General features: G+C 42.5%; 1 protein-coding gene across 1 annotated transcript; it reads right to left on the minus strand.

Annotated features, from left to right (window-relative positions):
• Positions 1 to 6,593: 6,593 nt before the first annotated feature.
• Positions 6,594 to 21,273, minus strand: LOC124019120 (zinc finger and BTB domain-containing protein 20-like). The gene is made up of 6 exons (XM_046334495.1): positions 20,743 to 21,273; positions 20,212 to 20,342; positions 16,057 to 16,230; positions 13,710 to 13,871; positions 13,276 to 13,387; positions 6,594 to 8,012 (listed from the first exon to the last, which is right to left on the minus strand). The coding sequence occupies exons 1-6, from the start codon at positions 21,023 to 21,025 to the stop codon at positions 7,054 to 7,056; spliced, it is 1,821 nt and encodes a 606-aa protein (XP_046190451.1). The 5' UTR covers positions 21,026 to 21,273; the 3' UTR covers positions 6,594 to 7,053.
• Between the last annotated feature and the right edge of the window lie 5,295 nt (positions 21,274 to 26,568).

Genomic DNA, 26,568 nt, shown 5'->3' on the forward strand with positions numbered 1-26,568 from the left:
GGGGTTACCAGTTCAGAGTCAATGTGCAAGGGCACTGGTGTCGAGGTAATTATGTACATGTAGGTAGAGTGGCTATGCATAGATAATAACAGAGAGTAGCAGCAGTGTGTGTGGGGGGGGGTGCAATAGTCTGTGTAGCCATTTGATTAGCTGTTCAGGAGTCTTATGGCTTTGGATTAGAAGCTGTTTAGAAGCCTCTTTGACCTAGACTTGGCACTCTGGTACCGCTTGCCATTCGGTAGCAGAGAAAACAGTCTATGACTAGGTTGGCTGGATTCTTTGACAATTTTTAGGGCCTTCCTCTGACACGGCCTGGTAAAGAGGTCCTGGATGGCAGGAAGCTTGGCCCGGGCTGTACGGACTACCCTCTGTTGCCTTGCGGTCAGAGGCCGAGCAGTTGTCATACCAGGCAGTGATACAACCTGTCAGGATGCTCTCGATGGTGCAGCTTGAGGATCAAAGGACCCATGCCAAATCTTCTCAGTCTCCTGCGGTGGAAATGTTTTGTCATGCCCTCTTCACAACTGTCTTGGTGTGCTTGGACCATGTTAGTTTGTTGGCGATGTGGACGCTAAGGAACTTGAAGCTCTCAACCTGCTCCACTACAGCCCCGTCGATGAGAATAGGGGATGTGCTCTGTCCTCCTCTTCCTGTAGTCCACAATAATATCCTTTTGTCTTGATCACGTTGAGGAAGAGGTTGTTGCCCTGCACCACACTGTCAGGTCCCTCACCTCCCTGTAGGCTGTCTCATAGTTGTCGGTGATCAGGCCTACCACTGTTGTGTCATCAGTAAACTTAATGATGGTGTTGGTATGAACAGGGAGTACAGGAAGGGACTGAGCACGCACCCCTGAGGGGCCCCCATGTTGAGGATCAGCGTGGCGGATGTGTTGTTACCTACCCTTACCACTTGGGGTAGCCCGTCAGGAAATCCAGGATCCAGTTGCAGAGGGAGGTGTTTAGTCCCAGGGTCCTTAGCTTAGTGATGAGCTTTGAGGGCACTATGGTGTTGAACGCTGAACTGTAGTCAATGAATAGCATTCTCACTTCGGTGTTCCTTTTGTCCATGTGGGAAATGGCAGTGTGGAGTGCAATAGTGTATCATCTGTGTACCTGTTGGTGGCTTATGCAAATTTGAGTAGGTCTAGGGTTTCTGGGATAATGGTGTTGATGTGAGCAATGACCAGCCTTTCAGCATTTCATGGCTACAGAGTGCTACGGGTCGGTAGTCATTTAGGAAGGTTACCTTAGTGTTCTTGGGCACAGGGACTATGGTGGTCTGCTTTTAACATATTGGTATTACAGACTCAGACAGGGAGAGGTTGAAAATGTCAGTGAAGACACTTGCCAGTTGGTCAGCGCATGCTCGGAGTGTACGTCCTGGTAATTAGTCTGGCCCAGCGGCCTTGTGAATGTTGACCTGTTTAAAGGTCTTACTCTCATCAGCTACGGAGAGCGTGATTACAGAGTTGTTCGGAGCAGCTGATGCTCTCATGCATGTTTCAGTGTTACTTGCCTCAAAGCGAGCATAGAAGTTATTTAGCTCGTCTGGTAGGCTTGTGTCAGTGGGCAGCTCTCAGCTGTGCTTCCCTTTGTAGTTTGTAATAGTTTGCAAGCCTTGTCACATCCGACGAGCGTCGGAGCCAGTGTAGTACGATTCGATCTTAGTCCTGTGTTGATGCTTTGCTGTTTGATGGTTCGTCGGAGGGCATAGCAGGATTTCTTATAAGCTTCCGGGTTAGAGTACCGCTCCTTGAAAGCGGCAGCTCTACCCTTTAGCTCAGTGCGAATGTTGCCTGTAATCCATGCCTTCTGGTTGGGGTATGTACGTACAGTCACTGTGGGGACGATGTCCTCGATGCACTTATTGATAAAGCCAGTGACTTATGTGGTGTACTCCTCAATGCCATTGGAAGAATCCCGGAACATATTCCAGTCTGTGCTAGCTAAACAGTCCTGAAGCATCTGCTTCATCTGACCACTTTTTTTATAGACCGAGTCACTGGTGCTTCCTGCTTTAATATTTGCTTGTAAAGAAGGAATCAGGAGGATAAAGAGTTATAGTCAGATTTGCAAAATGGAGTAATCAACAGTTGCTTCAAAACTGGGGATTTCGTGGCTAATTCAGGTAAAACAGTAATTCTGCCCATAGATTATGCATGTATGAACTACACATTGACACATGGACAAAAGTAGGTCCCTTCAAATTAGTGGATTCGGCTATTTCAGCCACATCCGTTGCTAACAGGTGTATAAAATCGATAGACAAACATTGACAGTGGAATGGCCTATACTGAAGATCTCAGTGACTTTCAACGTGGCACTGTCATTGTGGTACCGGAGCGCCAAATCTAGGTCCAAAAGACTTCTTAACTGCTTCTACCCCCAAGCCATAAGACTCCTGAACAGCTAATCAAATTGCTACCCAGACTATTTGCATTGTCCCCACCTCTTTTACGCTGCTGCTACTCTCTGTTTATTATCTATGCATAGTCCCGTTAACTCTACCTACATGTACATATTACCTCAAATACCTCTACTAACTGGTGCCAGCGCACATTGACTCTGTACCGGCAGCCCCTGTATATTGCCTCGCTATTGTTATTTTTTACTTATCTATTTTTACTTAACACTTATTTTTCTTAAAACTGCATTGTTGGTTAAGGGCTTGTAAGTAAGCATTTCACTGTAAGATGAATTCGGTGCATGTGACAAATTTGATTTGATTTGACACCACCTTTTTAACAATTCAGTTCGTCAAATGTCTGCCCTGCTACAGGTGCCCTGGTCAACTGTAAGTGCTGTTATTGTGAAATGGAAACATCTAGGAGCAACAATGGCTCAACCACAAAGTGGTAGGTCACACAAGTACACTGAATGGGAACGCCGAGTGCTGTTGCGCGTAGCACTGCCTCTGGAAGCAACGTCAGCACAATAATCTTGGTCGGAAGCTTCATGAAAATGGTTTCCATGGCCGAGCAGCCACACACAAGTCTAAGATCACCATGCTCGATGCAAAGCATTGGCTGGAGTGGTGTAATGCTTGCTGCCATTGGACTCTGGAGCAGTGAAAACGCATTCTCGAGTGATGAATCACGCTTCACCATCTGGCAGTTCGACGGAATAATCTGGGTTTGGCGGACGCCAGGAGAACGCTATCTGCCCGACTGCTTAGTGCCAACTGTAAAGTTTGGTGGAGGAGGAATAATGGACTGCCACTGCGAGGACAATCGGCTGTCCGTCCTGTCTCCCTGTAGCGCTATCTTAGGCGTCTCGCAGTACGGACATTGCAATTTATTGCCCTGAAAAACATCTGCAGTCCTCATGCCTCCTTGCAGCATGCCTAAGGCACTTTCAACCAGATGAGCAGGGACCCTGTGCATCTTTCTTTTGGTGTTTTTCAGTCAGTAGAAAGGTCTCTTTAGTGTCCTAAGTTTTCACAACTGTGACCTTAATTGCCTACCGTCTGTAAGCTGTTAGTGTCTCAATGACTGTTCCGTAGGTGCATGTTCATTCATTGTTTATGGTTCATTGAACAAGCATGGGAAACAGTGTTTAAACTCTTTACCATGAAGATCTGTGAAGTTATTTGGATTTTTAAGAATTATATTTGAAGAACAGGGTCCTGACAAAGGAACATTTATTTTTTTGCTAATTTTCTATTGTGATTTTTTTTGTTTGTCATTAATCTACACAAAATTTTACCAATGCTTACAAATTAATTAGTTAGTTGTTGCATAAGTATTCACCCCTTTTGTTAAGGCAAGCCTACATTAGTTTAGGAGTAAAATTTGTCTTTACAAATCACATAAGTTACATAGATTTACTGTGTGAAATAGGGTTTGACATGATTTCTGAATGACTACCCCTTCCTCTGCCCCCCATACATCTGTAAGGTCCCTCAGTCAACTATTGAATTTCAAGTACAGATTCAAATGCATTAAGGAAAGAAATTCCACAAATGAACTTTTAACAAGGTACACCTGTTAATTGAAATTCATTCCAGGTGGCTACATCATGAAGCTTGTTGAGAGGATGCCAAGTGTGCAAAGCTGTCATCAAGGCAAAGGGTGGCTACTTTGAGGAATCTCAAATATAAAATATATTTAGATGTGTTTAATACTTTTTTGGTTACTACATGATTCCATATGTGTGCTCAGTTGGTAGAGCATGGCGCTTGTAACGCCAGGGTAGTGGGTTCGATCCCCGGGACCACCCATACGTAGAATGTATGCACACATGACTGTAAGTCGCTTTGGATAAAAGCGTCTGCTAAATGGCATATATTATATTATTCTACAATGTAGAAAAATAGTAAAAATAAAGAAAAACCCTTGAATGAGTAGGTGTGTCTAAACTTTTGACTGGTACTGTATATTAGGTTATATTGTTCTTTAATCTTAACAATAAAAAATTTTTAAATCCACTTTGAGAGTATTTTGTGTAGGTTATTTAGAAACCCAAATACTTATGATACCCACTATGTCAGCTTAATAATGGTTCCCAGATATTCCCTGTGTATGTCTCAAGCCACACTGCTACGATTTCTTCACATTGTGGACACTCCTATGTCTGATAAGGTTAGTCAGGAAGGAGAAGCTCTTGTAACATAGTTTGCACTTGAAGGGCCTCTCATTGGTGTGAACGGTCTCGTGCATCTTCACATAGTTCGCCTCAGTGAAGCGCTTGCCGCTCGTGGGGCAGGCGTACAGTTTGTCAGCGTCTGTCCTAATGCTCAGCCTCCTACGTTGTGACCCAATGACACCAGAGGGGATAGAATCAGGAGCCACCACACTCAGGTGGTTAGTCTTTGAGCTCCCTCCTTGACTTCTAGTCAATGTTTGGAAGTTGCTGGGATTCTATACTGTGTTATCGGCTATGTACCTCTTGTGGTGAATACCCATCCTGACCCTGTCTGTATTGGTAACCCTGAGGTAACTGAGGAAGGCTAAACCCAGGTCTAGGCCCAGGGTTTCTATGAACCCAGTCACGAGGCATTAAAACATATCCTGAAGGAGAAGACAGACTTGCTGATAGACTACCACCAGGGGGGTCTCCCACCACTCTCTGTGAAGGTTGAAGCCCAGGGTGACCTGCTCTGTTCATCATGGATACTGTGGTGTTTGTATCATAAGAACAGGAGGGTCTATCTCTATCAGCCCCAGGTCCTGCTTCATCCCTGCAATGAGACTGTGAAGAGAAGGGTCTGGATTGCAGACTGGATCCCTGACTGGAGCCTCTGTCTCTGATGGCCAGCAGGACTGAGGTTGTTCAGTCCACCTGTCCACTGGTTGTGTTCTATGTAGTGGTGGAGTCTCTGTCCCTTGCGGTTGGTTCCTGGTTCCGACTCGGAAAGGAAAAGCAATGGCTCCTGATCCAGCGTCCTGATTTGGGGTCAGGGTTTGTGACCAGACACTTCGTAGGTCCAGTCTCTCCCACCAGCAACAACGGACTGCAGACTGTATACACAAATGGGCATTCCAATGTAAAAAGACCCATGAGCACTGACGTGACATTCATAAGAGCATGTCAAATTGAGTGTCAAATGAATGCTGAGAGTATATCTTTTTTAAATTAAGGCATATATGCATTTTTCAAAAAATGTCCATCGTTAAAAAATGGCAATGGGCAGAGGCTTTGATTTCTGGTCAAACAGATGGATAGAGGGTCTTAGACAACAATATCTACCAGAAAAAAAGTCTTCAGGTTTTAGAAATACATCAAGCCACAATCATGCTGAAGTAAAGACCCTGCTAACTAACTTCAACACTTATATTTTGTCTTGGATAACTTTTTCTGTACGTTTAAGAAACATTGCCTTGTAATTCCGTTTGCAAAACCCCACATATCTTTGGATATTTACTAATTTCTTTCCCTCATGAGAAGGATAATGAAAGTTCACAGAAGTTACAAGTAAAAGTAGACCTACCATTAGTTAGTGTTTTTACTGATATCAAGTTTATGAATTACAGGATTTAGACTTGTAATTGTGTTTCAAAAATGGTAATGGATTAACTGCAATTAAATTGGCTACAATTGGAAATCACAGTAGTCACACACTACAGTTAGGTCTCTTGCTACTGTTCTTCCATCCACTGGCATACTGTTTATTCTTTCTGTCATCTGGTGGTCAAAGCAAGACTGTGAAAACAGTCTGGACTAACCCACCCTCTCCTCTCCTGTCTCCTACTATACCCTCTTTCCATTTACTGTTACAAGCATCCTCACCCAGTGAGCACCAAGCAAAACCGGATGTCAGTGGATGTGGAAAACTAGTTGAAATTTTGTCAGTCTGCCCTTCTGAAATTGTTACCAAACAGTTGTGTTTCTGTAAAATATTTGGTGGAAATTGTTCAAATTAGTCCTTATGCATAGAGTTGTGTGTTTGTTCAACTTTGAAATCAGTGTTTTTTGTTTTGTAACATCTTGAAGTGGAATTGCCCAAATTGAACAGAAATACATAAAGGTGTATATAAGAAACATGACATTATAAAATGTTAACCAGTCAAGCCCATCTCTAACACTGATTCAAGTACCCAACAATATTGGAGTTTATTAAAAAATGTCCATATGTTTTGGTTCGACTGAGATAAGGGAAACTCAGTCCCTGCAATGATACAAAAATAACCAAGTCAGCACAGAGTCAATTTTGTATTTAATTTCAACAACACTCACAACTTTGAAGTACATGTATTGCACAAAACGATACGTGACAAGTAGAATAACTGTTCTCACTATGCTAACACTTCACCCTCGCTTTGATGAAATTAATTTTAGAATACTTTGGATAAAATTCAACATTACACACATCTTTACTACTTTATATCAAGTAAACATGAATTAAGGCACTATCCTCATGTCACTATAAACACCAGCATCAACTTAAAAAGGGACATACTTATCACTCTTAATCAGTGAAGCATTTTATCACACCAACCATCACCATATCTACTCTGCCTCATACTAATTCTTTCCCCGGTTCACTTCATCCAGTTGAAGTTCCCTATACATCCAAAACCAACTAAATTGACGACAAACAAATGAACTAGTTCTACATTACATGAGCCGTGTGCATTTTCTGCTGGTGTATCCTCAGGTAGCTTCTCTCTGAGAACCTCTTCCCACAATGCGTACAGGCGAATGGCCTCTCTCCTGTGTGGATCTTCAGGTGCATCTTCAGCTGGTGCTGGTGGGAGAACCTCTTCTCACACTGGGGACAATTGTAGGGTTTCTCCCCTGTGTGGACCCTCTGGTGCCTCTTCAGGCTGGACGAGTGGGAGAAATTGGCCCGGCATAGGTGGCAGCCGAATGGTTTCTCCCCCGTGTGCATCCTCTGGTGGATCTCCACCTGTTTAGGGAAACTGAAGGCTTTCCCACAGAACGAACACGGGAATCGCTTCTCTTTGGCGCTGCCACCTTTACTGATTCCATCTCTACTACTCTCATTTGTCAATGGGCTTGTGTAGCCATTTAGTGTTGAGGCACTGGCATTGTCTGAGTTCTGGTTTAACATTAGGAGAGTGTGAGGAGCATGAAGGCCAGGGAGTGTCTGTGTTGTCGCAGGGTCCATGTTCCAGTTGATAGATCCTATAGACGGCAGGCTGAAGGCAGCACCTGTTAGGGGGTTAACCTGAGGCACCACCAATGTCTCTGAATCACGACTATAGGAGCAGGATGGAGCATCGCTAGAGTCTGTGTCTGTTCTCTCCCTCCGCATACGGACACCTCCCTGTCCCCGCAGACCAAGTCTACGCCTCACCCTTGTCTCAATCAGTCTGTTGTCATGGAGACTAGGTTCAGTTGTTTTGTGTTGAACTCTCTGTTTCTGGTTAACAGTGTTGTTCCCCAGCCCAGAGTTGAGGATGCTGTCCCATCCACTGACCTCCACTATGTCATCTCTGGTCCTGGCCTGCTCAGTGATGTCATCCCCCGGGCCCTTGGCTGCACCAGTCTGGGTCTGCGAATCCAATATGGCCGCCCAGTCTCCTCTGTTATCCTCCAGCCAATCACCTGCAGGAAGGGGTTACAAAATAGACTTCTAAACATGGCAGAGATAACTCTACATATGGAGAAGAAGAAAAAGTTAATTACCTGGTCAAGTTCATACATTGTAACGTGTGTTTAAAAAAATATATTTTCTACATTGTAGAATAATAGTGAAGACATCAAAACCATGAAATATGGAATCATGTAGTAAACAAAAAAGTGTTTAACAAATCAAAATATATTTCAATAGCCACCCTTTGCCTTAATGACAGCTTTGCACACTCTTGGCAGTCCCTCAACCAGCTTCACTTGGAATGCTTTTCCAACAGTCTTGAAGGAGTTCCCACATATGCTGAGCACTTGTTGGCTTCTTTTCCTTCACTCTGCGGTACAACTCATCCCAAACCATCTCAATTGGGTTGAGGTGGGTGATTGTGGAGGTCAGGTCATCTGATGCAGCACTCAATCATTCTCCATCTTGGTCAAATAACCCTTATACAGCCTGGAGATGTGTTTTGGGTCATTGTCCTGTTGAAAAACAAATGATAGTCCCACTAAGCGCAAACCAGATGGGATGGCGTATTGCTGCAGAATGCTTTGGTACCCATGATGGTTAAGTGTGCCTTGAATTCTAAATAAATCACAGTGTCACCAGCAAAGCACCATTACACCTCCTCCTCCATGCTGAGAACCACACATGCTGAGATCATGCGTTCACCTACTCTGCGTTCCACAGAAAGATACAGCGGTTGGAACTAAAAATCAAACATTTTGACTCATCAGACCAAAGCAAAGATTTCCACAGGTCTAATGTCCATTGCTCGTGTTCCTTGGCCCAAGCAAGTATTTTCTTCTTATTGGTGTCCTTTAGTAGAGGTTTCTATACAGCAATTCGACAATGAAGGCTGATGTTGAGATGTGTCTGTTATTTGGGCTGCAATTTCTGAGGCTGATAACTAATGAACTTATCCTCTGCTGCAGAGGAGACTCTGGGTCTTCTATTCCTGTGGCGGTCCTCATGAAAGCCAGTTTCATCATAGCTCAATGGTTTTTGCGACTGCACTTGAAGAAACTTTAAAAGTTCTTGAAATGTTTCGCATTGACTGACCTTTGTCTGAAAGTAATGATGGACTGTCGTTTCTCTTTGCTTATTTGAACTGTTCGTGCCATAATATGGACTTGGTTTTAACCAAATAGGGCTATCTGCTGTATACCCCCCTACCTTGTCACAACACAACTGATTGGCTCAAACGCATTAAGGAAAGAAATTCCACAAATTAAATTTTAACAAGGCACACCTGTTAATTGAAATGCATTCTAGGTGACTACCTCATGAAGCTGGTTGAGAGAATTCCAAGAGTGTGCAAAGCGGTCATCAAGGCAAAGGGTAGGTATTTGAATAATCTCAAATATAAAATATATTTGGATTTGTTTAACACTTTTTTGGTTACTACATGATTCCATAGGTGTTATTTCATAGTTTTGATGTCTTTACTATTATTCTACAATGTAGAAAATGGTAAAAATAAAGAAAAACCCTGGAATTTTATTTTATCAGGCAAGTCAGTTAAGAACAAATTCTTATTTTCAATGACGGCCTAGGAACAGTGGGTTAACTGCCTGTTCAGGGGCAGAACAACAGATTTGTACCTTGTCAGCTCAGGGATTTGAACTTGCAACCTTCCGGTTACTAGTCCAACTCTCTAACCACTAGGCTACCCTGCCGCCAAATGAGTAAGTGTTCAAAAACTTTTCGCCGGTAGTGTACATTTGATTAATTCCATCTTATGGAATGAAAAAGGGTCATCACACAGTCATTTAAAAAAAATGCATCTCATTGATCTTTTAGATAGAAATTATTCACCAATATTAAATTGCCATTTAGAGCACAAAAAAATCAGATTTGCTTATATGAATAAATACATTTATAGCCTGTGTCAAAATTCAGCATTTTGACATTCCCCTTTGTACATTTTAACCCACATTTCTATAAGTTTTCACCCTCATTAAGCCCTAGTTATTGTTTTGCTTTGACAAAGTAATTACTGAAGATTATTATTTGTTTCATGTGATTTTTACCTTAATTTTAACGTAAATAAATATTATTTTCAAAAGACATTGAACATCTCGTCGTGAAATCATAGTGTAAAATCAGGTGAGCTGGTTATTCTCTTCATACTCTGAGCAAGTCGAGCATAACATGTAAACCCTGTTACCTATTGTTATGGGATTTTTATGAATAATGACTAAATGATGTATACATTTAACGTAGAACTGTAACTAATTGAATTCTATCCTGTCTGATGAAGAATGTTTGTACATAGCCAAAGAATAAGTGTTAACAGACAACTTGTGACCACAGTGAAACTAACAACAGGAGAGAGATGTCTGATCCCCATCCAGGGAGGGGAGAAACCGTTGGGCAGTAGATTGTGTAACATGTGGTAGCATATGATAAGCAATATGTATGTGTTGGAATGGAATTGAAAAGCAGCTTTGTCATTGTCAGAGAGGAGGGACATTTAGGACGCTATATGTGATATATAAACGAATGTACATGGGATTATGACCAGAGCTCTCGAGAATAAACCTAACTGACTATTGTGGACTGGTCTCTATCTGTTTCATTTCAACCAGAACCTTACAACTTCTGGGTCACAGACTGAGAATTTTAATTGAAGTTCAGCTTATGAACTATGAGAATGTATATTTCTCCTAACACCTATAGATAGACAAACATTTCTAGACAGTTTTTTTTTTAAAGCTTGCATTTAATTTCCCCTTCCTGCTGTACACAACAAGCGTCCATTACCCTAGGTTGAAGAACCACATCGGGGAGAAATGAGAATTTGGATCAGGAAAGTTTCCTCTCAAGACCTCTACAGGCCATAAAGCTGAATAAAATTATACTTTACCGGTTGTCTGTGTGGTTGGTCCTTTTGCAGGTAGGAATGTATATTGTTTGTATTTCCGTTTTTTATTTTCAATACTGATGCAATTTGCAGGTGACAAACACTTGCACAATGTGCCAGCGCCTAACCTAACGGCAAACACTACCAGCTGATTGCGATAAAACGTGCTTCATTCGACTATTGTCTACATATTGTGCATCACCTGCAATGTGTTAAACTGATTGAAAATACAAGCGACAGAACCTACCGGCACCACAAAAAGTTGGGTAAACAACACTTCCTTTTGGATACCTTATCTCCACCTCCTACTCCCAAAAGGACCAGCAGCATGAACAACCGGTAAAGTAAGTGTAAATATAATTTGATTCAACATTCTGCCTTGCAGAGACTATTTCTTTAAGACTTATATCCATGGAGTAACCATGGTAACTGTCTGATTTTAGGCAACCATTCCCTGTCAGGGGATTCATGGCTGATTTAAGATGAATTTATCAACCCTGTTACTGTATTTGGCACTTAATAGCCTTTTCTATTTGATTTAACCCTTGTCTTAATTGCAGAGAAAATCCCCTAAATTATATTTTTTCAACTTGAAATTGTATTACTTTTCCTAGAGTGACCCCAACATTAGAAAAAGTGAAACATTGCCTTTGTTCATATTTCCATGAAAGCTGTACACCACTAGGGTACAAAGATTGTCTTAGGATAATTTTTGACCTGGCAAGTTATAAAACCATTTACACACCAGAAAAATCACAAAGACACACACAATGAGAAATTGAGATTATGTGTGCTACTTATTGAACTCAGCCAGCAGCTCGTGAAGAGGAAGATCACCATGGTTGGCACAGTTAGAAAGAACAAGCCTGAGCTCCACCCCTGCAATCCTCACAACAAGGGGGAGAGAGGCCTTCTCGTCAAAGTTTGCCTTCACCCCCATCACCACTCTAGTTTCTTATCTCCCAAAGAGGAACAAGAATGTGGTCCTCCTGAGCACACTGCACAAAACAGCTGAGATCAGTAATCGTAAGGACAGGAACCAGCCATCATACTGGACTACAACCACCACAAAGGAGGCGTGGACAACCTGGACAAGGTGATTAGAACTTAAAGCTGCAGGAGGATGACTGCCCGCTGGCCCCTGGTCATCTTCCATAATATCATTGATGTGTCCTCATACAATGCCTTTGTGATATGGAGCAAGATCAACCCTACCTGGATGCCTAATAAGCAGAACAAGAGGAGTGAGCAGCTGGAAAAGGCACTTGTAACCCCACACATTCAAAGAAGGGAGCGCGTCCCCACACACCAGCCTCTGCTGCGCTTGTGAAAGCTGTTCAGGGGGCTGAATCTTGTCCTGATCCACCTGAGGCTGCAGCTGGGGCAGGCAAGAGGAGGAGATGCCAATTCTGCCACCCAAAGAAGGACTGTAAAACAAATACTATGTGCTGCACATGTGAGAAATACATCTGCAAAGTCCATGCACACACACTTGCATACTGTCCTACATGTGATAATTAGGGTTGATTGATTTATGTTCTTCACGGTTTTGTATCTATCTTATTTTATTCTTATTTATTGTTGTTGTTTATACACCTTGTGGGTGGGGGCAATAGTTAAAAAATGGGAGAAGACTAGTATTTTGTAGTTGAATTCCTCATTGTACAGTATATAAGAATATCACTATGTTGCCAAAAAGGTTCAAGATGTATTGTTGCCCTTCAATAAAATGCATTCAAAACTACTTTCTGCACATTTCTGCTACTTTCTTAGGCTATACAAGTGCTATCTCTTGTATGTATGTTTACACCTATGCAGTAACTTTAGCAATAATAATAATAAACCTCTACTTTAGTAAAGAAAACAAGTATGACAGGTGTGTTGTAATAAAAACGAGTTGTGTCCACTGATTAAATGCAGTCTTTCTGCATTGTCAACAGGGATAACTCAGATATTCACAAAGTTTGTGATGAAAGACAGGTTGTTTCTTCATGCAAAATAGATTTGGGGTTTAAAATTCAATAAAGATGCTTTATTTTAGGGGTTTAGTGAAGGCGGGTCATTTTTTACCCTTAGGACAAGGGGAGTATACAGAATGTTAAGACTACACAAGGGTTAACCTCTTGAGATGGGGACAAAGTGTTTTTTATTTAATTGAATATGTGCTCATTAGTTTTTACACCAAGTTACACTACTCAAAAGCCACCTAATTGGTGAAACGACCTAATAGCCAGAAGCATCACTATTCCCATTGAAGAGCTATTAAGAGGCAGTTAACCCACTGTTCCTAGGCCGTCATTGAAAATAAGAATTTGTTCTAAACTGACTTGCCTAGTTAAATAAAGGTCAAATAAAAATATGTATTTCTCCCTTACCTTGCTCCCCCATCTTTAGTCCACTCAGCAGGTCAGTGCTCTCTGGTGCATCTTCTGTTGTCTCCTCTTTGACCAGCATCAGATCAGGCTTCCCATCCTCCATGTCTACTGACTGTAAGAGGTACAGAAAAACATTGTGTTGGATCAAGAAATCTGATATGAGCATCTTCTGATTGGGAAATGAGGGACTGCTATGAGTACTATGCAAAAATGTTAGTTGATTTGATTACTTGACGGTCTTTAATGATTTGATCATTCAAAAGACATGGTCCCACACTTAAGACAAAAAGTGCAGATCTAGGATCTGTACATATAATCTTATTCATTATGACCCAAAAGGCAAAACTGATGCAGATTAGCACTCACACTGAGAAGCTTTGTGGATTCAGGCCCTGACCTAATACTATTCAGACTCTAGTTTACATTGGGCTCACCTCAGTGAGACTGTAAGTGGTCCTGTGCTGCTCAGCTGATTCCTCTGTGGGTTCAGGAGAAGGTGTAGTCTGGTTGTCCTCCATGACCATGTTCCCCTCAGGGTTCCCCAGACTCTCCTCACACCCCTCCTCCTTCACCAGCACCATCTCTGGACCCTCCTCCTGGAAGAGACAGGTGATACTCTCAGGTTACATACACACAGGACATTTCTGGAAGCATTTTAATTTATGTGACATTTGAGAAATGTACCAGACCCATATGCATTGGGTGCGTAACCTGATTAGGCCGGTCCACCCACAGTGCTCAGAATAACAGAAATCACATTTAGACTATGGTAATTCATCTCAATAGAACATCCTTCTTACCGAATTCCGATGCGCACTTTGAAGATGTTAGAACTGTCCACATGTACTTTTCTTTCAGCCAACAAGATGAGTAACCAACAGCAGAATCACTAGCCTATGTCAAGACTACACCCCACAGTAGAAAAGTGTAACTGTTCTATTGGTCAGCTTGTCGTTCTGTGCGAGTAAGAAATAGCCTATTCCAAACAGACTTTGGGACACTTGTGGGATGAAAGATCCCAAATTCATACAACCAGTACGCCTAGGCTACATAAGAAAAACATTCAATCGCAATGAGGCTGATACAACAGATCAGAACGTTTACCATAAAATGTTGATAAACTATTATTTCTTCACATTATAAGCACAGCAATGTACACAAGGCAGTGTGCAAATTGTCGTTCCATAATGCAATTAGCGGGACAACACAAGTCATCAAAAGTGCACCGCACATGAGCGCGTTACAACAGTTTTGAAGTCACTATTAAAAAGAGCTACTGTTTTAAATTCTCAACTGGTAATTGAAGCGAGCTTCCCATTCAGCGCATCACACACCACTTGCAATGTGTGCTGGAGGCATTATGCTGTTTGAAACATTAACGTTTTACTTCATATTATGAGGCAAGCTTTAGGTGTATTTAGTAAGAGTATATTGGTTATAAAGTGCTGTTGGGTTTATGCAGAATAGGGTGAGATCAGATGTGATGTATACTGAAGAGAGTCTCAATGAAAGTGTTAGAATGAAAAGTCCCATTTTGTGTTTATTAAACAAACAAGTGTTAAATACACCATATGAAAACCACACATACACGTCTCAACAAAAAATCTGCATGAACTTGACGAATTGCATTCATTTTCTTTTGAATGGAAGTAATGAAATAGGCATTTGTGACCACCATATAGCTTACTAAGTACAAACACAATACGGTAACAGATTTTTAGGCTAAAATATCACAATGTCTAGATGCAATATTCTACCCAGGAATATTCAACACTGAAATCTGTTACTCTCGGTATTCCAAATGCATCTGTGGATGTTTTATGCTGACAACAATGACAATTAATCTTTGTCTTTAATGCAGGATTTGATCTACATGTCAGAAGACCTTTCTCCCGTGTGGACCTTCAGGTGCATCTTCAGGTTACCAGCCTGGGCGAAGCGCATGTGACACTGGGTACAGCTGTAGGGTTTTTCCCCCGTGTGGACCCTTTGGTGCCTCTTCAGGGTGCAAGCCTGGGCGAAGCGCATGTGACACTGGGTACAGCTGAAGGGTTTCTCCCCCGTGTGGACCCTCTGGTGAATCTCCACCTTCTGGGGGCAGCTGAAGCCTTTGTTACAGAACATGCAGAGGAACCGTTTCTCTTTACTATTGCCCGATGTGGTGCCCCCTCCCTGAGCCTGAGCTCTAGCCCTTTTGTTTGAGTTCAATGCCTGATCAAAAAGGACGCGACCGTGTGAATCGGAAGGTGCTATCGACGTGGACACTGGGTCGCAATCCCTGAAAGTGAGCAAAGGGGAGTGGGTCACGACATTTCGATTTTTTTCTATGCTTTCACTATAGTCTAAGAAGTCACTGGTGTTGCCTTGCGAGTGTCCTTCTCTTAAATGAGTCTCGTCTGCATTCCATGTCAGAGGCGCATCACCCTCCACTTTTACAGTCACCTCATCTATGACTATAACCTCCTCTTTCTTATCTAGGGACCCTTCAGAGTAGACACTACCACTGTACCGGTCCATTTCCCCTCTCATTGGATTAGTCTGTGTATCTAAGCCCACAGGCATGTCACCAGGTATCATCTCTGTCGCTGTAGCATATGAACAGGACGGATCATTGCCAGCCTGTAACGCATCACCTGTGTCCTGATGGGATAGAACCGTCCTTGGGCTACCATAAAGTAAATACTCTGAGCGGGGAGCAGGAGGACAGCCCAGTTTCCCGAGCCCCATTAAAGTCTCGGTGTCTGTCTCTGACTTGAGGCCGGCGTTCAGCGTTCCACTGACCTCCGTGATGCTGCATCGGTTCCTGGGCTGCGCTGGGGCAGTGGTGGTGTCCTCCATGGCTACAGGGGGCGCCACTCCAGTCGCTGCTCCAGTCTGGATGTCTCTGCTGTGCCGCGGGTCCTCCTCTCCTTCAGACCTCTCCAGCTTGACCCCAGGACCTGCAGCATCTGCATCCTGACACAAGAAGTATGTGTTTTTTAATGGGCTTCACGCTTATATCATCAAATTCATGAGAACGTGGTCAAATAAGATAGTGTCTTCATAAAGTACAGTGGGGCAAAAAAGTATTTAGCCAGCCAAAAATGTTGCAAGTTCTCCCACTTAAAAAGGTGAGGCCTGTAATTTTCATCATAGGTACACTTCAACTATGACAGACAAAATGAGAAGAAAAAAATCCAGAAAATCACATTGTAGGATTTTTATGAATTTATTTGCAAATTATGGTGGAAAATAAGTATTTGGTCACCTACAAACAAGCAAGATTTCTGGCTCTCACAGACCTGTAACTTATTCTTTAAGAGGCTCCTCTGTCCTCCACTCATTACCTGTATTAATGGCACCTGTTTGAACTTGTTATCAGTATAAAAGACACCTATCCACAACCTCAAACAGTCACACTCCAAACTCCACTATGGCCAAGACCAAAGAGCTGTCAAAGGACACCAGAAACAAAATTGTAGACCTGCATCAGGCTGGAAAGACTGAATTTGCAATAGGTAAGCAGCTTGTTTTGAAGAAATCAACTGTGGGAGCAATTATTAGGAAATGGAAGACATACAAGACCACTGATAATCTCCCTCGAACTGGGGCTCAACGCAAGATCTCACCCTGTGGGGTCAAAATGATCACAAGAACGGTGAGCAAAAATCCCAGAACCACACGGGGGGAACTAGTGAATGATCTGCAGAGAGCTGGGACCAAAGTAACAAACGCCTACCATCAGTAACACACTACACCGCCAGGGACTCAAATCCTGCAGTGCCAGACATGTCCCCCTGCTTAAGCCAGTACATGTCCAGGCATGTTTGAAGTTTGCTAGAGAGCTTTTGGATGATCCAGAAGAAGATTGGGAGAATGTCATATGGTCAGATGAAACCAAAATATAACTTTTTGGTAAAAACTCAACTCGTTGTGTTTGGAGGACAAAGAATGCTGAGTTGCATCCAAAGAACACCATACCTACTGTGAAGCATGGGGTTGGAAACATCATGCTTTGGGGCTGTTTTTCTGCAAAGGGACCAGGACGACTGATCCGTGTAAAGGAAAGAATGAATGGGGCCATGTTTCATGAGATTTTGAGTGAAAACCTCCTTCCATCTGCAAGGGCATTGAATATGAAACGTGGCTGGGTCTTTTAGCATGACAATGATCCCAAACACACCGCCCGGTCAACGAAGGAGTGGCTTCGTAAGAAGCATTTCAAGGTCCTGGAGCGGCCTAGCCAGTCTCCAGATCTCAATCGCAAAGAAAATCTTTGGAGGGAGTTGAAAGTCCGTGTTGCCCAGCAACAGCCCCAAAACATCACTGCTCTAGAGGAGATCTGCATGGAGGAATGGGCCAAAATACCAGCAACAGTGTGTGAAAACCTTGTGAAGACTTACAGAAAACGTTTGACCCCATTGCCAACAAAGGGTATATAACAAAGTATTGAGATAAACTTTTGTTATTGACCAAATACTTATTTTCCACCATAATTTGCAAATAAATTCATTACAAATCCTACAATGGGATTTCATGGATTTTTTTTCTCATTTTGTCTGTCATAGTTGAAGTGTACCTATGATGAAAAATACAGGCCTCTCACCTTTTTAAGTGGGAGAACTTGAACAATTGGTGGCTGACTAAATACTTTTTTTTGCCCCACTGTATGTATACCTCTTGACTTATTCCACATGTTGTTGTTACAACCTGAATTCAAATGTATTAAATTGATTGTGTTTCCTCACCCATCTATACACAATACAACATGTTGACAAAGTGAAAACATATTTTCTAGAAATGTTAGCAAATTTATTGAAAATGAAATACAGAAATATCTCATTTGCATAGTTATTCACACCCATGAGTCAAAACATGTTAGAATCACCTTTGGCAGTGGTTACAGCTGTGAGTCTTTCTAGGTAAGTCTAAGAGCCTTGCACAGCTCGATTGTACTGTATAATATTTGCATATTATTCTTTTTGAAATTCTTCAAGCTGTCAAGTTGGTTGTTGATCATTGTTAGACAGACATTTTCAAGTCTTGCCATAGATTTTCAAGATGATTTAAGTCAAAACTGTAACTAGGCCACTCAGGAACATTCAATGTAATCTTGCTAAGCAACTCCAATGTATATTCGGCCTTGTGTTTTAAGTTATTGTCCTGCTGAAAGCTGAATTTGTCTCCCATTGTCTGTTGGAAAGCAGACTGAACCAGGTTTTCCACTAGGATTTTGCCTGTGCTTAGCTCTATACCGCTACTTTTTATCCTAAAAAAACTCCCTAGTCCTTGCCGATGACAAGCATACCCATATCATGATGCAGCCACCACCATGCTTGAAAATATGAAGAACGACACTCAGTGATGTGTAGTGTTTTCCCCAAACATAACGCTTTGTATTCAGGACATAAAGTTAATTTCTTTGCAGATATACAGTTCCTTCAGAAAGTATATAGACACCTTGACATTTTCCACTACAGCTTGTAGCGTCATACCCAAGAAGACTCAAGGCTGTAATCACTGCCAAAGGTGCTTCAAAGTACTGAGTAAAGGGTCTCAATACTTAAGTAAATGTGATCAGTTTAAAAAATATACATAAATTAGCAAAAATGGCTAAAATCCTGTTTCTGCTTTGTAATTATGGGGTATTGTGTGTAGATTGATGGGGTGGACAATTTAATCAATTTTTGAATAAAGCTGTAACCTAACAGTATGTGGAAAAAGTCAAGAGGTCTGAATACTTTCCGAAGGCACTGTGCGTTGGTGCCTTACTGCAAACAGGATGCATGTTTTGTTATATTTGTATTCTGTACAGGCTTCCTTCTTTTAACTCTGTCATTTACGTTAGTATTGTGGAGTAACTACAATGTTGTTGATTCATCCCCAGATTTCTCCTTTCACACCCATTAAACTCTGAACTGTTTTAAAAATCACAATTGGCCTGATGGTGAAATCCCTGACCAGTTTCCTTCCTCTCAGGCAACGGAGTTAAGAAGGTTGTCTGTATCTTTGCAGTGACTGGGTGTATTGATACACCATCTAAAGACTAATTAATTACTTCACCATGCTCAAAGGTGCACTTCTTTGCGAGGCATGGAAAAACCTCCCTGGTCTTTGTGGTTGAATATGTGCTTGATAATCACTGCTCGATTGAGGGACCTTAAAGATAATTTTATGTGTGGGAAACAGAAAAAGGCTAGTTATTCAAAAACCATGTTAACCTCTATTATTGAACACGGAATATGTCCACGCAACTTGTTAAGCACATTTGTACTCCTGAACTTATTTAGGCTTGCCATAACAAAAACTTTACTCAATACATTTCAGCTTTTAATTTTGTATTAATTACTAAAATATTCTACAAACAAAATTCCACTTTGACATTATGGGGTATTGTGTAGAGATCAAAATCTAAATGTAATACATTTTCAATTCAGGCTGTAAGTAGTAAGACACATCGGCGAAAGTTATTAAAGTCTCATTTGAACTACAACTCAGCAGCCTTGTTAGCGTGCCTGCTCAAGTTGAAGACTTACAGGACGATAAAACCTTTAAATTACAGTCCATTTGATGTGCTTTATATTAGATTACGCTGGAGCAATTTTACTGAACATTGCCAGCCAGTACTTTAAGAGAATGATAAACATTCAATTTTTCGGGCTTTGTGCTTCTTCTTGGTCGTCAAATACGTTGCAAACTGGCATAGGCTAAGTAAATCACCTCAGATACACATACATTTGATTGAGATATATATATATATATATCAATGTAAATTTTAAGCAAATTCGTAACCTACAAAACGAGGGACCATGGATAACAATGTTGAAGGGAAGTCTTTCAAGCTCCCCTAAGACAGATATCTGAAGTGAATAGCTGAGGGGAGCCTTTCTGAAACAAACGGGCCACATTTGATTTACAAAACGACTGTAATTTTTAATGCAACACTATTACACTAACCTCTATCATGATAACGTGCTGGGTTGAGGTTCCACTCCCCTCATCAACTGTGATTGGTTGGTCATCTCGCCATGCATTGGGTCCCACTGGCTTCACAAAATGTATTTGGCCTCCAGTGAGATGTCCGTCACCTGAAAGAGTGATTGAGGAGATGAGGTGGTTTGATTAGCGACTGTCTATGCTCAACAGTATATTCCCACTATTGACAGTTGACACTGTCTAGAATTGGCAAGAATATAAGTAATCACTTCTCATAACTGCTTTATATTCTATTTATTGATTAATGTATTATATTCCATGCATCACATTGTTTTCATTGAGTAAATAGGAAATACAGTATATCAAGACCTGGTTAGAATATGAAATTGTGTCTTTGCGCAAGATAGCTAAGTTTACTATTGCATACTATCCTACACATGACCAAGACCGAATTCAGGGTAACACTTCTGGACACAGAGGGGAACGGGCACTGAGCTACTGTATATATGAACAGCAACAGGCCGCACAGCCTCCGCCTTCTGCAAAAAGTACCTTTTGCCATTCCTCTGTATTGGTCGAGGATCTTGCCACTACTGGGACGACTGGCGAGGACGCGCTCTCGCATTGTCCTGTCGGCGCGCTCCCGTGCCACCTTCAGTTCCTGTAGCTGTAATTTCCTGCGCAATGCCCTGTTCTGTTTCTGGCTTTCAGAAATTTCCAAACGAAACACTGCATAGTCGTCATCTACGAGTTTACAGATCTCTGCCACGGCTGCATTCGCCAGCACCTCCATGATGGAGGCTATTTGCGTGTGAAAAACCATACAGTTAGCCATTGTTAGCAGCTAGCGTTACCTATAACGTCTATCAACCAAGTCCTGTCTCCAACGCGAATTAAAGACTACATGGCGTAAGTATGTGATGCTGTGTAGTTAAAATAATAATATTTTGTGTTCCATGGCGTTAATAAACGTCTAAATAACAACAATAAAAACGCTAACGTGGAAATTGTTCTTGGTCACTGTTCACTTCCGTTTACAGTGAAGAGAAATGTTATTGGTTAGCGTCGTAGCGCAAATGATGTGCCTAAATGAAAAGCGTATGCGTGCTGTTCTTCTTCGATGAGGTTTAACGGCGGTTGGCATCCAAATATGCTGCATTACCGCCACCTACTAGACCGGAGTACAACTCACTTATACTTTGCTTGAAAAAAATGTATAAATACCCTTTCACCCTTACACTCACCAAAAAATGTAATAAATATAACACCACCCTACTCCCCTATTTAAATATATTTAGTCCTTACCTCATGCCAACAACTGGAAATGATGGGACATCACTTAACGCACCATGTAACTCTTCTGATGTCAAGTCTCGCACACCCAAATACCTCTCTGCAGCTGCCACAAAACCTCAATTTTCTGCGGCTGACGTTCCATCCCTGCAGTACAGTTGATAACCATTGTTATACATGCTAAAAAAATCCAATCTTACTGAAACATATATCCCTAATTGGCCTAACCCTCTGTACTGGTACAGTTCTACTACTCACGCCACTCCTCTCAGGATCCCTCCCCCTTGACCCATCTTCCTCTACTTTCTTCATTGCCTCAGCATAAGACAACTTTTGCACTACTCTAACCCTGGAAACCCCAACCTGAGTCTCCTGCACGGGAGATTTCTGATCTCCAGCCCCAAAGGCATCCCTACAATTCACAGATACCCCTACTTTTCCCAATGCTACACATTCCTTTGTCTCATGCCCTTCTGCACACTTCTCACACCTAGGAACCTCCCTCCTACACACTGCTGCCACATGCCCATAAGCTTGACACCTGTAACATCTTAATGTAACATCACTTTGTCTGGCAAAGACTCAACATAAAAATTCAAAAGAACAGACAATGACTCTTCTGTTTCCCCACTTTCGCCACTCTGTCTGTGTTGCACCAAATGACGAGCATCACAAACACCGGGAATCTTCCCCTTCAGTTGGTCAACTTTTACATTTACTGCTACCCCGGTGATCACTCCTTTCAATGGTGCCCTTTTCTTGGGAGCGAAACAATTCACATTTCTGCCCCCATTCGTTTAACGGCGAGCGCCTTCTCCCTTTGACCAGCAGTAACACAAACAATTATCACAAGACCACTTCTGGTTACCCTCACTGATTCCACAGCACCCAACTCTGTTTTCACCCACCCTGAAACCACAAATGGATCAGCCAAAAGGCAAGGGTCCACTTTAAAAAAAACTTCACTCCTACTGGCACAGACTCATCTTTATTCTGACCCTCGGTGCAAGCCTCTGGGTCCGAGAACTTCACCACACCTACCACCTCTGATACTTTGACCTCATTCACTTCCATTTCTCCTCCTGTCTTCAGCTCTCTGCTTACACTTTCTACAATTCTTCTTTAACAAACCATCTCTTTTTTAACAAACCACCTTTTTTTCGCCATTTTTAACCGACTCAAGCTCACAGACTTCTTCCCTCTCTCTCTTAGACCTCCTCTGCCACTATTTTCCCCTCCATCCCTCCTCTGTATTCATCTCCTTCTGATAATACTGCACTTCTCCTGACATACATCTTGTTCTTGCTTTCTCTCAAGGGACGCCATTTAACTGGCTGTCACCATCTCCGTACAATCAGCACGAACCCCTCGGGATGTAGCGCACAACATTGCATCCCACTTATAAAGCAGCTGCTTCGTCTTGATGTTATTCTTTATCAAAAGCTACCATAACTCTTTTCTATTTCAAACAAGCGCGCTCTTCCAACCACCATCCCCTTGTCGATAGCTCACTCTGGACGTGTACTCTCGGCTACGTCACTTCCTTGGTTCCCCGCGCTGTTCTTTGAAATATGGTAGTGCTTATTACATTACACATCAAGGCCCTCACTGGCCAATCAGAACCTGTTCCATGGCTAAATATGTGGCTGCTTCAAGTTGTTTAAGGTCTTTCATATATTGATTTTTTGTTATCAGGGAGAGGCTATATATCTAGCTTATAAAAAAATATATATTTATATGTTTGGCTGGAATTATGTTGTTTGTAATCCCTTTAGCTTTGCTAACTAGCTTGCTGGCTAGTTACAAAGGTTAGCTGGCTAGTCAGTCAATCACGGACTACAAGAAGAAATCCAGCCCAGTCACGGACCAGGATGTCTTGCTCCCAGGCAGACGAAATAACTTTTTTTGCCCGCTTTGAGGACAATACAGTGCCACTGACACGGCCTGCAACGAAAACATGCGGACTCTCCTTCACTGCAGCTGAGGTGAGTAAGACATTTAAACGTGTTAACCCTCGCAAGGCTGCAGGCCCAGACGGCATCCCCAGCCGCGCCCTCAGAGCATGCGCAGACCAGCTGGCCGGTGTGTTTACGGACATATTCAATCAATCCCTATACCAGTCTGCTGTTCCCACATGCTTCAAGAGGGCCACCATTGTTCCTGTTCCCAAGAAAGCTAAGGTAACTGAGCTAAACGACTACCGCCCCGTAGCACTCACTTCCGTCATCATGAAGTGCTTTGAGAGACTAGTCAAGGACCATATCACCTCCACCCTACCTGACACCCTAGACCCACTTCAATTTGCTTATCGCCCAAATAGATCCACAGACGATGCAATCTCAACCACACTGCACACTGCCCTAACCCATCTGGACAAGAGGAATACCTATGTGAGAATGCTGTTCATCGACGACAGCTCGGCATTCAACACCATAGTACCCTCCAAGCTCATCATCAAGCTAGAGACCCTGGGTCTCGACCCCGCCCTGTGCAACTGGGTACTGGACTTCCTGACGGGCCGCCCCCAGGTGGTGAGGGTAGGCAACAACATCTCCTCCCCGCTGATCCTCAACACTGGGGCCCCACAAGGGTGCGTTCTGAGCCCTCTCCTGTACTCCCTGTTCACCCACGACTGCGTGGCCACGCACGCCTCCAACTCAATCAAGTTTGCGGACGACACAACAGTGGTAGGCTTGATTACCAACAACGATGAGACTGCCTACAGGGAGGAGATGAGGGCCTCAGAGTGTGGTGTCAGGAAAATAACCTCACACTCAACGTCAACAAAACTAAGGAGATGATTGTGGACTTCAGGAAACAGCAGAGGGAACACCCCCCTATCCACATCAATGGAACAGTAGTGGAGAGGGTAGCAAGTTTTAAGTTCCTCGGCATACACATCACAGACAAACTGAATTGGTTCATTCACACAGACAGCATCTTGAAGAAGGCGCAGCAGCGCCTCTTCAACCTCAGGAGGCTGAAGAAATTAGGCTTGTCACCAAAAGCACTCACAAACTCCTACAGATGCACAATCGAGAGCATCCTGGCGGGCTGTATCACCTCCTGTTACGGCAACTGCTCCGCCCTCAACCGTAAGGCTCTCCAGAGGGTAGTGAGGTCTGCACATCGCATCACCGGGGGCAAACTACCTGCCCTCCAGGACACCTACACCAACCGATGTTACAGGAAGGCCATAAAGATCATCAAGGACATCAACCACCCGAGCCACTGCCTGTTCACCCTGCTATCATCCAGAAGGCGAGGTCAGTACAGGTGCATCAAAGCTGGGACCGAGAGACTGAAAAACAGCTTCTATCTCAAGGCCATCAGACTGTTAAACAGCCACCACTAACATTGAGTGGCTGCTGCCAACACACTGACACTGACACTGACTCAACTCCAGCCACTTTAATAATGGGAATTGATGGGAAATGATGTAAATATATCACTAGCCACTTTAAACAATGCTACCTTATATAATGTTACTTACCCAACATTATTCATCTCATATGCATACGTATATACTGTACTCTATATCATCGACTGCATCCTTATGTAATACATGTATCACTAGCCACTTTAACTATGCCACTTTGTTTACATACTCATCTCATATGTATATACTGTACTCGATACCATCTACTGTATCTTGCCTATGCTGCTCTGTACCATCACTCATTCATATATTCTTATGTACATATTCTTAATCCCCTTACACTGTGTATAAGACAGTAGTTTTGGAATTGTTAGATTACTTGTTGGTTATTACTGCATTGTCGGAACTAGAAGCACAAGCATTTCGCTACACTCGCATTAACATCTGCTAACCATGTGAATGTGACAAATAAAATTAGATTTGATTTAGTTAACTACAGTAGTTGGCTACTACCATCAAGTTGTTGTGTTATATTAAGCCTGTTTCACTGTTTGCAGAATGCATACTGGCATTTGAATTTAGCACAGGAAAAGGGAATCTGGACACAATGTGGACACCGTAGACACATTTTAACGTTTGTGTGGATGCATGACGTTGTTGGAATTCCAAGATAGGAACTCAAGGATCAGAATACAAAAGCTGCATGAACTGTCAAGTCTAGACATGGCCTCAGAACTGACTGAAACGAATCCGTTCGTCCCCACTCAACTCTTGCTGTGCGACATAGTCCCAGTCAGTATTAGATAGAACAGATGGGAACAGAAGTCCTCGGGGGGCGGAGTGGTGTCACACTTTTACCCCATCACTAAACTAATTGCATTCTAAACTGATTTTTAAACTTTTACTGTGAAAAGTACACAAATGAAAATGTTTTTTAAAAAACATGTTTTGAGCAAAATAGTGTTTTTTAGACAACTGCAAATCCGTGATGTCATCGGCCTCCACCCTTGCTTGAGGAACATTTAGCAGATGCACGTATCCAGAGCGACTTAAAGGAGAAATTAGGGTTAAGGGCCTTGCTCAAGAGCACATTGGCAGACTTTTCACCTAGTCATCTCTGGGATTTGAACCAACAACCCGGTCCAAAGCTCCTAACCGCTAGGCTACCTGCCGCACCTGACAGCCATGTGTAGCTGGCAGCATGTATCTGAGACAAATAATTTGGCCAACAATCTCTCATGGCACCACATGTTCCATGACCGTAACATTCTTATTTACATTTTCAGTAATTGCCTGAGAACTTGTCCATGATACCCATTAAAATTCCTTCTCAGAGAGTATTCTTGAGTGACCCCTTCTACATGATCACTGACACCTTCAACTTTGAGGGTAGCTATGAAAACTAGGCATGATTATTCAGCATTTTACAGATAAGAAACTACCGGACATTCACCCCCCTTTAACTTCTTACGGCTAGGAGTTCACATAGCGGCACCCCTCGACAACATTCCTCTGAAAAGGCAGCATGCGAAATTCAAAAATATTTTTTGGAAATATGTAACTTTCATACATTAACAAGTGCAATACACCAAATGAAAAACTTCTTGTTAAAAAGGCTTTACAGCGAAAACACAACATAGGATTATGTTAGGTCAGAGCCAAGTCACAAAAACACACACAGCCATTTTTCCAGCCAAAGAAAGGAG

Source organism: Oncorhynchus gorbuscha, unplaced genomic scaffold (assembly GCF_021184085.1).
Source record: "Oncorhynchus gorbuscha isolate QuinsamMale2020 ecotype Even-year unplaced genomic scaffold, OgorEven_v1.0 Un_scaffold_7:::fragment_4:::debris, whole genome shotgun sequence".
Taxonomy (NCBI): Eukaryota; Metazoa; Chordata; class Actinopteri; order Salmoniformes; family Salmonidae; genus Oncorhynchus; species Oncorhynchus gorbuscha.